Source organism: Vigna unguiculata, chromosome 7 (genome assembly GCF_004118075.2).
Source record: "Vigna unguiculata cultivar IT97K-499-35 chromosome 7, ASM411807v1, whole genome shotgun sequence".
NCBI lineage: Eukaryota > Viridiplantae > Streptophyta > Magnoliopsida > Fabales > Fabaceae > Vigna > Vigna unguiculata.
In genome coordinates, this window is record NC_040285.1 from 1,961,938 (window position 1) to 1,978,569 (window position 16,632).

Consider the following 16,632-nt stretch of genomic DNA (forward strand, 5'->3'; position numbering starts at 1 on the left):
TTACTCATCTTTTTTACTCATGAATAAAGGGCGAGAATTCCATTTTGTCTCATTTTTTTTTCTTTTCTTTTTCACGATGCAAAACAACAAGAAAACAAACAACTTTAATTATTGCTTTCTTTTATTCATAAACTCAAAACAAATTTTGTGAAAACATACTTCAAAACAAAAGATAACTTTTAAGTTACGATGACAATAAATATATTTAGAGTTGGGAAATAAAATAATATATTTTGTCATTTTTTTTAAGCTAAAGTTCTATAGTCTATAATGAGTTTAATTAAGGAAAAATTTAATTATTTGAACTGACTTTATGATTTTTTAAGTTATTCAAAATTATAGTCGTTAAAGGTAAAGATATATGAAGATTTGAAAAAAATAAAATACAATTTTAGCTTAACGTTATAAGTAACATATCTAAAGTTAATGCAAGTCTTCCCTACTATAATATTGGTTTTTTTCAGTTTTTTTTTTTTTTTTTTATAGATCTGAACAATATATTCAAATTTATGTTTCTAATTAGATAACTATAAATCCTAACCGTTAGATGATCATATTAAAGATAGATGAATATTTATGATTTGAGGGGACAATATGCAGTAGAGGAAGAAGGAGATAACTAATTAACATGTTTAGACAAATAATTTTATCATTTTTAACAACTTAAATATACTAAATTTGATTTTTTTTATATTTTAAATTATTTAGTTTTAAATATGTATTTGGATTTGTTATTTTCTTTTTATTTACACAAAAACATTTTAATTACTACTAATACAAAAGTACTACTTCAACCGTTCACATGTTTATGAAAATATTAATACAAAATTAATATTTATGGAAATATTAATAAATTGATATTTATACCCAAAGTCCATAAAATCATTAATTTATTAAAACTTGTACATTTCTAAACAGGTATAACCTTTTTCATAAATCACAAAAGATATAACTTTTAATTGAATATAACAAAATTACATTATTATCCTTTAAAAACAGTTTTTATACCATTGATTGAATATCATAAATATATTTAAAAGTCTCATTATTATTTCTTAAAAATCTCAATTCAATCTATCCGAAAATATGTCAAGATTTATTGACTACATACATATAAGATTTTAATTGGACGGAGTTATTGTAATTCTATTTTATCTTTTAGACATGTTCGTAAAATTTTATAATTTTCTAATAAATACATCTATTTCTTACTTTAAATATTTTTAAAAATAGAAACTTAAAATGTATAATAAAATTTAATAACATTTATATTTAAAAGAACTAATTATGGTTATATTCTTTATAAGAAAAAATATCTATTATTATAGGTTCAGTGATATTCTAAAAAGAAAAGAAGTAAAAATAAGTCATGAAGATATCAACGGATATGAAAGTGAGAGAAAAAAAGAAAGAAAAGAAAATGCTATTTTGGTTAGAGAGGTAAACGCAGATAAGAAAAAAAAAAGCAGAATAGAATATTCACACGCAAACGCTTATTTCCGCCGGTGGATTTATTTCTTTCTTTCTTTCACTTAGATATTTTTACCTTCGTCTCATTTTCAGCGCACAAAACTTTTGTGTTTGGCAGGCAGCGTAGAAAACGTGAAGAGAAATTAGGAAATTTTTTTGATTCAACTCGGAAAACACCGAGAAAAATCTCCTTTTCTTTCACCGATATCCTCGCCAAGGTGCTATTCGAAACACAAAATCTCAATCCAACTTTTTTTCTTACCTCATTCGTTCAGGTTCGCTCCTTCTCCTTCTTCTTCTCTCATTCGATATCGATTTGCTCATTGTTTTCAGAAATCGTGTACTCTCGTTTTTCTTCTCGATCTGTTTGCTCGCGGATTAGTATTTTTTTTTTAAATTTTAGGAGCGTTTATCGATTTGAAACTGTTCGGTTTTTGGATAATTATTTGAGGATTTGTTGGTTTGCTTTGCTGGATTTCGTCTTCGTGATTTGAGGTTTTTTTATTTTGTTGATATTGAGTTTTCAGTTTGAGTTTTCTTACTGCGATCTCGTTTTTTTCTTGTTGATTGTGTGATTTGATAATTTTTTTTTTCGTTTGCTGTGTAGTTGATCGTGGTTGTGTGACGGAGCGTGCATAAGAGGATCGTGGATTGGGAAGCGTAGTTTTGTGTTTTGTTGTTTTTTTTTTTTTGGTTTTGTTCTGTTCAGCATTTACTTGTTGCAAGAGCAAAGTCGCGATTTCTGCAACTATGAGAACTTCGTGGGCAGATTCTGCTGACAACTCAGCCATTGGTTCTGGCAATGGCAATTTCTCGGCTCATCCTCCCCGAGGTGCATACGTGCCTCCGCATCTTCGCAACAGGTCAATGTCGTCAGAGGCTCCTGCAGTGTCACACTCGCCGGCTCCTTTGCCGGTGAATGACCGGGGGAATCCTGGTGGTGCAGCTCCTCATCAGGGTGGTGGTGGTTACTTTAAAGCTGATCAAGGGCGGCAACAAGGATATGGTTCTGGTTATCAGACTGGTGGTGGCTGGAATGGTAGAGGGGCGGGGAGGGACCGTGGGAGGCGTGAGGTGAACCCTTTTGAGAATGATGAAGCTGATGATAAATCTGTGGAGCAAGAGGGCACTGGGATTAACTTTGAGGCTTATGATGATATCCCTGTGGAGACTAGTGGGGACAATGTGCCCCCGCCTGTGAATACATTTGCCGAAATAGATTTGGGCGAGGCATTGAATCATAATATACAGAGATGCAAGTATGTGAAACCAACCCCGGTTCAGAGGTATGCCATTCCAATTTCCCTTTCGGGGCGAGACTTGATGGCCTGTGCTCAGACCGGGTCAGGAAAGACAGCTGCCTTTTGCTTCCCTGTTATTAGTGGAATCATGAGGGAGCAATATGTTCAAAGGCCACGTGTGGCTAGAACTGCTTTTCCGCTGGCACTTATCCTCTCCCCCACACGGGAACTTTCATGTCAGGTGCTATTCTGATTTTAGATTCTGGTTTACACCGCTTTATTATGCATACCGGTATATCTATATCCTCAAAATCGAAAATGTCCTTATCTTGCAGATACACGATGAGGCCAAAAAGTTTTCGTACCAAACAGGTGTGAAAGTGGTGGTTGCTTATGGAGGAGCTCCAATCACCCAACAGGTTATTTTCATCCTTTGATGTCTTCAAATCACTCTAACGTATTTTAGTCTTATGATGCTCTGCTTCTATATATCTTTGTTTTGATTGTTTTATTTATCATCACTTTCTTAACATTGGGGTTTAGGCTGATGCATTCGATAATTATGTGTTGATTTTTCTTTTTAATGAAGAATATAACTTGTTAAGGAAAAAAACAACATTGCTTTTTTCTTTTTCAATGAGGAACATAACTTATTAAACAAAAAACATGCCTTTTTCTTTTTTTGTTTCTAGCAAGGACAAAGATGTGTTTAAATAATTGGGCTTGGTTCCTGTAATATAAGTATTACCAGCCTTTGACAAGAAAAATCCACCATTAATATTGTGTTGTATGGTTCAGTTACGGGAGCTTGAGAGAGGAGTTGATATTCTGGTGGCTACTCCAGGAAGATTGGTGGATTTGCTTGAGAGGGCTCGGGTGTCACTGCAGATGATAAGGTATTTGGCGCTTGATGAGGCAGATCGGATGCTGGACATGGGTTTTGAGCCTCAAATAAGAAAGATAGTTGAACAAATGGACATGCCTCCTCCGGGCATGAGACAGACACTGTTGTTTAGTGCCACATTTCCCAAAGAGATACAGGTATCTTGTGACTCGGATTCATATTTATAACTTAATTATGTTTTTGCATTGGGAACTCCACCCTCCTTCCCTCAAAAAAATTTCTCTACTGCTGTGCCTTTGTGAAATGAAAATAATTTGGGGAAGATGAATTTTTCATATTTTTCTTAAAGCTGGAAACACCTTTTATTTTGTTTGCTACTTCTTAAAGTGGGCGGGGGAGGAAGGAAAGGAGGGGAAGGGAGGGAGAGGGGCTGGTTTAGAACAAAGGAAAGGAGGGGAAAGTGTGAATAATGGTGGGTCCCACGTTATTGGCACGTAACATAATTGATTATGAAGTGAGCTAAAAATAAAGGTTCTCATCTATTTCTTTCCATCCAAACAACATACCTTTTCACTCATTTCTCACTTATTTCTCTTTTCTTTTCTCTTCCACTCACTATTTCTTTCCCCTCTACGAAGGTTTAATAAAGATAACAAAACCATTTACTGTATATGTACATTTTTCTAGTATTTCTTTTCGTTTTTTACTGTTGGGATATATATAATTTTAAATGAGAAAAGTAAGTGTTTGAGCAACTGTCTGTTATGTAGACCCTTATGTTTCTATAACCATTCAGTTTTAAAATTTATATCATTGTAAGTGGAACTAGATTTGGTAAGGTGGAAGTGTTGATGCCTATAACCAAAGTGCATTTGTTTGGCAGAACCAGACAGTGAAACTGGTTTGTCACTGGGCGGCAATAAAATAATATTTGTAGAGGCAGTATGGTGGTTGCATCAGTAGTTTACTTGAACAATTGATGGTGGTATTAGTTTTTGGGAATTGTTGAGGGTGATGTTTTCTTGTTGTCAATTGTCACTGAGATACTTAAGTTTTGCTTACTAATAATTTGTGATGAGGCTAATGTCTTGTATATGTGATAAAAAAATCTATAAAGCTTGAGTTGTTGACAACCATGTAGCAATCAGCTAGGTGTAATTTTCTCTTAGCTACATGATAGAACAATGTAAGACTTTTGAAAATTGGGGTTTGAGATAACAAATTTTGCAATTTTCATTTGAATGCAGAGACTTGCATCAGATTTTCTTTCAAATTATGTGTTTCTGGCTGTTGGAAGAGTCGGTTCAAGTACTGATCTAATTGCTCAAAGAGTAGAATATGTGCTTGAGTCAGACAAGAGGAGCCATCTCATGGATCTTCTTCACGCTCAGAGGGAAAATGGAATTTGCGGCAAGGTAAATTTGTTGTCACCAGTACATATTGCTGCTCTTTTAGCCTTGTATTCGAGTATGACATGATTAGTTATTTTTTTGTTGGTGAAATTCACTATTTTTATACATTTGTGCTGCACTGAAACAACTGTTTCCATAAGAGTATGTGAATCTGAGTTGCTAATTTATCATATTCATAAAGGATTTTTGGGTTGTTTTTTGCAGCAAGGTCTGACATTAGTTTTTGTGGAAACGAAGAAAGGAGCTGATGCATTGGAACACTGCTTGTGTGTTAATGGATTTCCTGCAGCCAGCATTCATGGTGACAGAACACAACAAGTGAGTCTGTTTTCCTAATCCAGTTTATGTATAAAGTTTAAAGCATGCCAACATTTTTATTACGTTTTTTTTTTTCTGTTTATTTTATGTTACACTTTTTCTTTAGTGGTAACCAGGGGATTGAATTGGTTTAGTTTAAATAGATGTAGTAACGAGAGTTTCACTTGTGTTATGAATTTCTACATTTCCTGATGTGACTAAGGGTGCTAACAAATATGAGCAGCTCAATTTTTATGAAAAAGAAAAATAAAGGATCAAATTTAAGACTTCCTGTCCAAGACTCCAATTTAATCCCTATTACCATAGAAAGAGGATTGACATCATGTATCTAATTTTTCTACAAACACAACAACAAAATCCATTTTAACCATCCTTGTATTGATGTGGTGATATTCTCATTAATTTTCTCATCATTTTGTGTTATTGGTCCAATATATTTATTTAAGCATAAAAATTTTGGTATAAAATTTTCTTTCATATTTACTCCAAAATTTTCTTTCATATTTACTTCCAAGTCAAATCTCTCTTTCCACTTACTAAAATTGCAATGCATATAGTGGTACTTGTACTGAAGTGAAAACCCTTTTTCTCTCCCTCCAAAGCTCATGTTTGAAGTTTATTGTTTCACTTGATTCTTCAATCACAGATATATCATTTGCAAAAAACGTAAAATTAGGGACAATCTTTTGGTTATCCCTCCCTAGTAAGTACATCTAAGAGTAGATTAAACAATTAAGGACTAATGCTAAGCCTTGATGTAATCTAATCTTCATAGAAAGTCCTTATTTTTGCCCATTGGAGTTCTCACACTAGCAGTTACCCCCTTGTACATGTCTTGTATTGGACGCATGTAAGCCATGCAAACACCTTTGTTTTTCAAAGTCTTCCACAATACTTCTCGTGGCACTCAATCATACTTAATTTTCCAGGTCAATAAATGAAAAACGTATGCAACCCTGCTTTGCTGCAGTATCTTCCTACCAATCCCTGTAAAAAAGAAATGGCTTTTTACATATACATTCTCAATTTTTTATCCCATTTCTGACATTATGATGCTTTACCCAATTCTTGGCATTATTGTACTCATATTGATTTAATGTACCCTCTTTTGTTGGACACTTTGATTCCACCATAAAGATCCCTTATCCGTTGGTCTGAAACGTTTTTGGTACTCCTGAAAATAAATGTGTACTAATGGTTGTGTATGCAGGAGAGAGAACTAGCATTGAGGTCGTTCAAGACTGGAAACACACCAATTCTAGTGGCAACTGATGTTGCAGCACGTGGTCTGGACATCCCTCGGGTAGCACATGTGGTAAATTTTGATCTTCCCAATGACATTGATGATTACGTGCACCGAATAGGAAGAACGGGACGAGCTGGTAAAATGGGATTAGCAACGGCCTTTTTCAATGAAAGTAATTTATCCTTGGCCAAACCATTGGCTGATCTGATGCAAGAGGCTAATCAAGAAGTTCCTGCCTGGCTCACCCGTTATGCGGCAAGGGCTGCTTACAGTGGTGGCAACAGAAACAGGAGGTCAGGGGGATCCCGTTTTGGTGGTCGTGATTTTAGGAGGGAGGGCTCATTTAATAAATCAACAGATTACTATAGTGGTGGAAATGGTGGCGGAGCAGCTGGGGGATATGGCAATTACGGTGGAGGAGGAGGGTATGGTCAAGGTGTGACAAGTGCTTGGGATTAGATTAGTGTCACAACACTAATTCATTCTCACTTTGATTGTATATAAATTTCAGACTTTAATGGTGAAAAGCTGTATCTTCTCAACCATGGTTAGGCAAATGAGGTGGGGGAAATGCATATGGAGAACACAAAATCTGTAAGCAACCCAAAAATTTCTGACTTGTTTGAGTCTGTATTGTAGAAGAAGAAGAAGAGGGAGAGAGGGTGTAAACAGATTGGATGGGGACGAAAGGACAGATTGGATGTGTTATGTATTTTTTTGTTAGGTCCTTAAGTCAGGATTTATCCCTAATTAGCATGCACATATTCTTGATTTCGTTATTCTATGCCTTTAATTACCTAATTTTTTCAATTTTTTTTTTCTCTGCTACTCACTGTACCCTTCTACCCTCCTATCACCAAGTAGTACACACTAACTAACAATTCTTCCTGGAAACCAAGTTACCCTTAAGTTGTGTTTAGTTTAATGGTTGTATACTACATCTTATGATATTAGTATATGCTGATTTTGTCAGCTCGTTAAAATTATATATTTTTCCTTAATATGAAATAACTAACCCAACTTTTTAGTGGTCAGAAAGCAAATCGTTATCATGCTTTATATCGCCTTTTATATCTTCTTTCTCATCTATTCACCCATTTGTATACATCAATCAAAAATAGAAGACGGTATTTTCTTGTTACTCTCCTTTTTATTTATTGTATGTGTCATAACCTTATATACTTCAGGTAGCAGTCGATTTTAGATTACTAAGTAGTCGAGATAAATTCCTGTGTTTTTAGTTTTTGAGGAGTCGTCCAATATTTACTTAATTGAACCGTAATGAGATCATTTTTTTAATCTCATTAATCCTTTAAAATAATTAAATAACTGTATTGTGATTATTATCTAATCTCAATAATCCTTTTTTATGTAAATCTCAATAATATAAAATATGTGTAAAAACATTTATACTACTTTATAATATAATTACTTAAATTACTTATTTAGAACATGCCATATGAATTCCCTCAAGAAATTTAAGGTACACTAACATTTAATATGTCATTGAATTTTTTCTTACTATTTTCTTAAATGTGAAAATTTTCAATTAAGTTTTTAATAATTTTTGCATTTTATTGAGTACTAAATAAATTTATACTTTTCAATTTATTATAGTTTTATACCTCTGAGCTAAGTAATTTTGTGTGAATAAATTATGTACAAATTATTTTTCTACTAGTAAATTTAAATTTTGTGAGAGATGAGTTAATAGTAGATGAGGAATGTAGTGATGAACTAATATCGCTAAAAATCATATTACGAAGTGAAGGTGTTTATGGTGAAAGACAATATTAACCATGATAAAGTAGAAGAAAAACAGGTGGAGAGTATGGTATTTATTAGTGTTGAACTGAATAATAAAAAATGTAGTATTGAAACTGACTATTGTGACATAAGTGACAAAGATTATACAGTGATAATGATAATTATGTGAAAAATTACATAATGAGAATTAATCGATAAAGATGTTAAATATATATATATTCAAGGTTTAAGATAGAAGAATTGAATAAAGATTTTTAATTCAAAGTTGGGATGAATTTTATCTTATTGAATGGCAGATTAAATTAAAGCATAAGTAAAGTGAATAGAAATTCCTCTTGTAAGATTAAGACATGCAAACTCAAACATTGATGTGGTGGGATGTTTTGTAATAAAAGTTTATGGTTAAATGCGAGTCCAGATTGTTTATCTTTTTTTTTTGAGCATTAAAAATATAGGGTTTTAATATTTTAAATATTTTTTAATATATTTTAAAATATAAAAATTAATAATGGTCAGTATATTATGAAAATACAATAAAAAAATAGCAAAAGAAAAAGTACACAACAAAAAAATATAAATTCGTTAAGTGCCTATCAAAATTAACCCATTTATTAAATTTGAGTTTTACCTTCTCAAATAAAATATTCTTTCATTTGCAATAATATAAATGATTAAAAAAATTAAATTTTAACTTAATTTAATCATACAAATTTAATCCTATAAAATTTAGGACATGGTTCAAAATTTAATCCTATAAAATTAAAGACATGATTCGAATTTATGAGTAATATGAGTAAGGTGTAAAATTATAAAAGTTAAATTTAGAATTTTATTGGTCGATGTATGTAGCTGCAAAAGATTAAAGTAAAAGCTTTAGGACCGTTTCTGCATTTATAAGAAAAACATCCTTTACTTGTGTATTAGGAACGAAACGTTTCGATTTGAAAAACCAGAAACAGGAACTTGAATTTTCGCGAATGGAGGAATATAACGCAGCAGAGACAGAATCGAAGGAGAATATTTGGTGCAGAGAAACAGTGCCAAAGGTTTTCAAACTTGTCTGCTGCACATTACCTCTTTCTAACACAGACCTCGTTTCGCTCCTTCTTGTATCGCCTTCACTTCACCGAACCCTTCTCTCTTGTCAACCCCTTTGGGAGGTATATACTTCTAAGCACTTCTCATTTTTTCATCAAATTATATTTTCATTTTCTTTTGTATCAATCTTTTTTTGATTTTCGGTTGTAATTAGTTTCTCAATTTGCGCGAGTTAAAGAATGCGGGGAATCGCCTTATAGCTGCCCTTTCTTTGGTTAGTATTTTTTCTTTTCTTTTTGATTTATTTAACTTGTGTTTGGTTTGGGTTGAAGAATTTTTATTGTTCTTTTGTTCAATTACCTAAATGGTGAAGTAAGTTAACTATGTAATAATAAAAAAAAATGATCTTTTTTGACGCCGAAATACCTACTTGATAACATGCTTTAAGGGTAATCTGGTTATTGAAAAAATTAAACTTTTGTATTTGTAAAGTAATAGAGAGGAGGAAGGCCGAAAAAATGAGTGTCAAGTGAGTGCAAGAATTTGTTAAGGTGTCAAGATCAATAATACAAAGGCTTTATTTATTACCATTATGGTATAGTGTGTCTTCATTGTGAGAGTCAATAATAAACATTTTCTTTTGAACTTGCTGCTCCTTGATCCATATGTATGAAAAAATCGTATGTTATAGGTGATGAATTTTAAAAATGAAGGTTTTACTGTTTTTTAAAATTTGTTATTTTATGGCTCTTTGTTTGACATTTTGTGGTTATTTGGGTGGAATTGATGCATTCTTGTAGCCTAGATATCGCCATGTGAAGCAGATTAACCTTGAGTTTGCGAGAGATGTTGAAGACACGCATCTCATTCTTATTAAGGATAAGGTAACATATGCATTTTTTTTACTATTTTATACTTTTTTGTATGAGTTTTACCTTTGAATGTTAAGGATGGAAGTAGTCTGCTGGTTTAACCGAAATATCGTCATATAAATTTGTTACTCTGTTGTGTACAGCAAGATTGATTAGTATGGGAATGTTTGGTGATTTGATATGAGAAAACAAAAAGTGTCTGCATGCGGAGTGTCCACCAATCAATTTGCAAAATCCTGTATTCTATATTTTCTAACTTCACTACTGAATTTTGATTCAAACAGTTGCTAATATATTTGAAAATGGAAATTTTTTCTAACCTCACCAAGCTTGATAAAATTAAAGAGCATGAAGGATGAAACTAATATGGTACAGTCTAGTTTTAGTATTTCTTTCTCTTTTAAAATTTTGGTTATTATATCATGTTGAGATATCACATGTCCCAAATGTAATTTGTGTCATTGTGAATCTGTTGGATAATAAATAGAAAGACGATAGCATAAATTTACAGCTAATTCTAGTAATGGGAATGCAGATCATGGATTGAAGAAGTCTTGTCTGATTATCCTCTCATAATAATTTATACTTTGGCAGAAGCTGGGACATAATATCTTTGCTAATTAGATATTTATTGATAAAGAAAACAACATTAGTTGATAATCTTTGCACAAGTACTTTATGTAATAGAATATATGTCGTCTGCGTTTCTAACCAAATATTTTGAAGCATTTCTAGTGTTTTAATTCTCTTCAAAGCTTGGAGTCTTTAAATCTGAATGCCTGCCAAAAAATATCGGATACAGGAATTGAAGCAATAACCAGTTGTTGCCCCCAGCTCAAAAGCTTTTCGATCTACTGGAATATCAGGTGCTTTAAACTTTTCTTAATTTTTGATGTTTATGTTTGTAGTTGGCAATCTTTATTTGCATTCAAAAGTCAATCCTTATCCTTAGTACTGAAATACGAATTGCAGGGTATCTAACACAGGACTACAATATATAGTGAAGAACTGCAAACATATAGTTGACTTGAACATAAGTGGATGTAAGGTATGTCTTGGTTTTGTAATTAATTTATTCAGTGTTATTGATTTAGTATTGCATGAATGTACATTTACATGACGCATTCCTTCATTTTAAGTCTGTGGGTTGGTTTAAAAGTAATAAAGTTCTGAAAGACTAGCTTTGGAAGTTAAGATTGATTTAGGGCTTTGCAATCAAATCAAATTTAAGCCTTTGTTTGATTAGGGAGTGAAAAAGAAAGGAAATCAAGAGACATTGGGTGAAAACAAAGCTTCTTTGGACTAAGGAAATCACATGTCCCGTTGTCATTACTAATTATAAAACTTAAAATTAGCAATGCAGTCAATAACAAAATGTATGAAAAAACAAAGGCAAATTATAGTAATCCAAAGAGGTAAGATGGGTGTTCGATTTGATGTTAACCTTTATGCAATTATTATCCAACTTATCCTTTTATGGTCATTTGCACTCATAATACGCGCCGTGTCCATTACTCTGTTCTAATTTGCACTTTGCGTCAATTTTTCTACATACTCTGCATAGTTGGTATATATGCTTTCTCCATGTATGCATTTCAATGTAGAAAGGAAAAAGAGATGGATTATATGTAACTTGCTTATAGGCCTCAAACAAAGTGCCTGTAGGCTATAACTTAGTAGCTAATTCTTATTGTGAGCAAAGTACAGCTATCAATGTCTACAATATTCTAACAGTATTACTGAATATGCTTTAAGTGTCTGTTTGGATAAAATTTTCCAAAAGATATAATAGTAAATTAAAAAAAAATCAAATATTCTTTCTAAAAAAGATAAAATTATCTTATGCATGGGATAAAAATAAGATTTTAGAGAAGTTAATATCAGAGTTTCTACAAATTAGCTTATGCAAAAACTAATTTTAGCTTTTGAAGAAAATTATTTCACTGTTCTTACTTTTCTTGTCTAAGTGTTTATGAAAAGGTTTTTCCGAACAAACCCTTGTTCTCTTTGTTTTATCTCGAAAAGAAATGGTATTTAGTGCCTTAATGCAAATTCATATTTTTAGTCTATGATAAATTGAAAATTATCGATTGAGAGTTGGCACTTGTATCTTCTGATGTCTCAACAAAGCACTTTTTATGATAATTGCAGAATATTTCAGACCAAGGTGTTCAACTTGTTGCTGACAATTATCCAGAACTAGAGTCACTAAATTTGACAAGGTATCGCCAGTAAATTATAACAGATTTTGTAACATCTTGCATGCTATGAGATTATAAATACTATTTCCCAGATCATGGATCAGTAAGGTGATAGTTTGGGGTGGGAGGATTAGGATGATGCAAATGAACAGTGGGGTCAACTATACCTATCTTCTGATGCTTGTCTCATAATTTTGATGTTTAGGTGCGTCAAATTAACAGATGAAGGTTTGAAGAGTTTGTTGCAAAAATGTATTTTTCTTCAGAGTTTGAATCTCTATGCACTGTCAAGGTTGGCACTGAAACCTGACGCTGAATTCAAGTTGTGTTGCCCTGGAATTTCATTAATTCATGACTATTATTCAGTTTCACAGATGAAGCTTACAGGAACTTAGGTCTTCTATCACGTCTGAAGTTTTTGGATCTCTGTGGCGCCCAGGTAAAAAGTATTGGGTTTTTCTGCAGCTATCTCTGGGCAACCCCATCTAGTGCAGACTACTAATGGATACAATTTTGTCTTGCAGAATCTTTCAGATGAAGGACTCTCCTGTATTTCTAAGTGCAAGAACCTTGAATCCCTCAATCTGACATGGTAAATGAATCTTCAATCTGAACATCTATCTGTCATATTAAAGTAAAGCGCTCGTATTCATTATTTTGCACGATAGGTGCGTACGTGTGACTGATGAAGGGGTCATATCCATTGCAAAGGGTTGCACCTCTCTTCAGTTTCTAAGGTATATTAATTTGAGAAGTTTGTAGCACTTGAATATACAGTACTGGGTGGTGCACTCTTGACTTCTGAAATTTTTTGTGCTTGTCGTACTATGAACATAAATTCTTCTCATGATATATGGTAGGATAAGGGGTTTGAATGTTCATTTTTTTGTTTCAGTGAGGAGCATGACATTCATTTGTACATGACATTCACTTTTGCAACACTTGTACATGACATTCACTTTTGCAACATTTGTACATGACATTCACTTTTGGAACACTTGTGCATGACATTCACTTGCAACACTTGTACATGACATTCAAGTAATGATGAAATATTGTGTATAATAGCCTGAGTAGTTACGTTTAAATCCTGTGGCATGCAATGATGGTATACTTCTTTCATCGCATTTGAGCGCAAGACATTGGTTCAGCATACCACATTTCTCGAGTGGCCAAGCTTGTTTAAGGTAATTGAGACTAGGGATTGGGGTCACTAGCTTTATCTTATTGAAGTTGTCTATAAATCATAGCATATGAAGTAATGCATTGTCATCATGCATAGGTGTAGTAAGAGCAAGAGCTAAGAGAAGAGTACATTTCAGTCATGCAATCATCTTGAATTTTTTTAGGGCTAAATATGATTTTAGTCCCTAAATTTTGATGTGAGATTGAAATTTGTCCTTATCCGAAACTTTACTTTTGTCTCTAAACTTTAAAAATGAATAACTATAGTCTTTTTAATCCAATTATGTTAATTTTTTTTGACGTGTCAAACATGTTTCATTTGAGTAGTTTACACCATTTGACATGTTCTCACTTCAATGTCAATTGGGAAATGCATCTGACACAAATTTAACGTAGTTGGATTAAAATAACTATACCTATTCATTCTTAAAATATGACGATCAAAATATATAGTTTCAAACAGGACGAATTCCAATTTTGCGTCAAAGTTTAGAGACTAAACATATTTAACAATTTTTTTTATTAATCTTAACTATTGTATATGTTATATAGTGGAGATTTACTCCTTTCATAATATGATGTCACCTAATATGCTTTGTGTTATCCAAAAATCACTTCTCTTACTGATTTATTGAAAGGCATGTGTAGCTTGTTTGGAATAGTTGGTGTGACTGACAAAAGTCTGGAGGAACTCTCAAAGTCTTGTTCCAACAAAATTACGACCCTTGACGTGAATGGATGCATTGGCATCAAGGCAAATTCCTACCTCAACATAGCACTATTTCTATATAAAAGGAATGCTAGTAACACACTCTTTAACTCACTATTTCTAATATATATACTGAAGAAATTAAGAGAGACTTATAAAAAGTTGTTGATTTTCAATAAATTCTAACCAATAAATAGCTTGTTCGAAAGAGTGTATTGGTAGCATTCCTCTAGTGAAAAATTCCAATTATTAGCTGGACTGGTTTTTCTAATAGTTCCTTTATTCCCTTGCAGAAACGAAGCCGTGAAGACTTGCTACAATTGTTTCCCTATTTGAAATGCTTTAAAGTGCATAGCTAATGAGGTGGTTGAGAAAAGAAAATTTGGTGATAAAAACAGTCCTTTAACAATTAGGGCATATTAACCTTGAAATTTGCAAATTTAATCACAAATTTTTTCCTATTTCTTTCTTCATGTGGTGCCTTTTTTAGTTTACCAATTTATTGTAGTAAAATTATGTATTTTTGGGCGTTAGAAAACCGTGTGCAAGTAATTTTTGTTGATTTGAATGATTGTGTCTTATTTTACAGCTACAATTGTAACACAAGAAGCCCGAGTGTAAGCGAAAAACAAAATTGTGTATTGACCTATGAATTTCTAGTTAAGAAAATGACGAGGTTAAGAAAAAGGGTTTTTATTTGTAAATTAACCTATGAATTTTAACCGTTTTTTTAAAGTGTTTTATGTAGCTTTTCCTAAAATGAAAGTTGAGATTAATTTATGAAAGTTTGATTTATTTATTTTATAAGTATTTATAATGAAATCAAAGATAAATCTTTGAATTTTTGAAAATGTAGTGGAATGATTGACTCCTTCCTTATCCTTTCTTTGGATGGTGTAATGGAATATGAGAAAATCTTTTGTTTGATGTTGTATTGGAAATTGATAAACTTTTGGAAAAGAAAGGAACAAAATTAACATGACAAAGTATATTTATATTGGATGAGATAGTAGGAATAAATATAAACTAATATAATTTCTTTTGTTAAGAATAATTTTATTTATTAATTATTATATTAAAATAAAAGTACACATAATTGATTATAGGTGATATATATCCCATTATGTATGTAAAACACTTTGAAATACTTGTTATTAAGCGTCAACGTAATTTTCTAATTAATTCTGACCAAACAAGAATCATGATTCAGACTATGTAGCCTATTGAACTTTCTCACTTTTGTTTTATTTTGTTTAGAATTTAAAAAAGAAAATGACATCAGTTTATGTCACGTTACTGTAAGTTCAGACGGTGTTAAAAAATTAATGTTGGGTGTTATTTATCACTTGCAACATAATTTGATTCAAAAATATTGAAGATAGAGTAATATTGAGTCGAACAACTATCAATCTCATCTTTAAGAAAATTGAGGGGATACATGTAAAGAAATTGCCCTATTAATTTAGCAAAAATGAAGAGATGAAGATGATATTTGATTTGCTTGTCAAATATGATACCAAATTTATGTCACCCATCATACAATAAATTAGAGTAAAATATTTGAAGCAAAAGGTTGAAAAGACTAATAAGATTTTTGGAAGAAAAAATGGATACACAATAATGACAAATTTATAGATTATTGGAAGAGGAAGAGAACTATACCAAAAACTAATCTTATTTCCTTGTTGAACATACTAAATGAAAGGATTTGATAAATCCTATACTTGATTTGCCACTTATTGATATTGAGATGTTGAACAAAATTAAAGAATCATTTATTAGGATGTTTACAAGGAGTGATTATGTAATCAATTTATAGAGACTGGAGATAGAATGCTTGTAAAAATAATTGATAAATAAGGGATTTTGAAGATAGGGTATTCAAGTGAGAAACCAATCTTAAGATTTATTTATGAAGAAACAAACAGCTCTAAACAAATCATACAAAGTCTCGGTGAAAGATAACAATAACTAATTATTTTTCGCTTGTTTGATTTTCTAATTTATTTATTTTTATCTTTCTTATCTACACTTCCTTTTGGAAAATCGTTGATCAAATATGAAACCACCAATAATTGCGTAAGTTATCGCATATTGTAAGTCATCTTAATCTCATTTTACACTATAATCTGGAATATAAATTTGATAATGAAGTAAAGCGTGGAGTTAGTGATTTTGTTTAGATAAATTGGAGAGAGGCCATTCATGAGATCGCTAAGATTGATGATTTGATTGCTTTGAGTAATATTTTCATTAGAAAAATTTGTTTCTTTTGGTAGTCTAATAACTCAACATGCACTTAAAATAAAACTACAATACAATGGTACGA

At 31.9% G+C, this 16,632-nt stretch overlaps 2 protein-coding genes across 8 annotated transcripts; both read left to right on the forward strand.

Moving 5' to 3' along the window:
• The first annotated feature begins 1,474 nt into the window (after nt 1–1,474).
• LOC114191537 (DEAD-box ATP-dependent RNA helicase 37-like) lies at nt 1,475–7,341 on the forward strand. Its single transcript, XM_028080760.1, has 7 exons — nt 1,475–1,745; nt 2,078–2,952; nt 3,047–3,130; nt 3,510–3,752; nt 4,803–4,970; nt 5,172–5,285; nt 6,496–7,341. The coding sequence occupies exons 2-7, from the start codon at nt 2,221–2,223 to the stop codon at nt 6,988–6,990; spliced, it is 1,836 nt and encodes a 611-aa protein (XP_027936561.1). The 5' UTR covers nt 1,475–1,745; nt 2,078–2,220; the 3' UTR covers nt 6,991–7,341.
• Nucleotides 7,342–9,182: 1,841 nt separating this feature from the next.
• LOC114190346 (F-box protein At3g58530) lies at nt 9,183–14,871 on the forward strand. Of its 7 annotated transcripts, XM_028079189.1 has the most exons (13): nt 9,183–9,458; nt 9,551–9,610; nt 10,137–10,220; nt 10,944–11,074; nt 11,181–11,256; nt 12,360–12,430; nt 12,615–12,701; nt 12,776–12,848; nt 12,934–13,001; nt 13,078–13,146; nt 13,549–13,596; nt 14,243–14,348; nt 14,597–14,871. In XM_028079189.1, the coding sequence occupies exons 1-13, from the start codon at nt 9,276–9,278 to the stop codon at nt 14,660–14,662; spliced, it is 1,122 nt and encodes a 373-aa protein (XP_027934990.1). In that variant the 5' UTR covers nt 9,183–9,275; the 3' UTR covers nt 14,663–14,871. The 7 variants fall into 7 exon arrangements, 5 of the variants coding, with proteins under 5 accessions (XP_027934990.1, XP_027934991.1, XP_027934993.1 ...); XR_003605789.1 differs by lacking the exon at nt 14,597–14,871 and having other exon boundaries at nt 13,478–13,596; nt 14,243–14,293; XR_003605790.1 differs by lacking the exon at nt 14,597–14,871 and having other exon boundaries at nt 13,478–13,596; nt 14,233–14,250.
• Nucleotides 14,872–16,632: the final 1,761 nt, after the last annotated feature.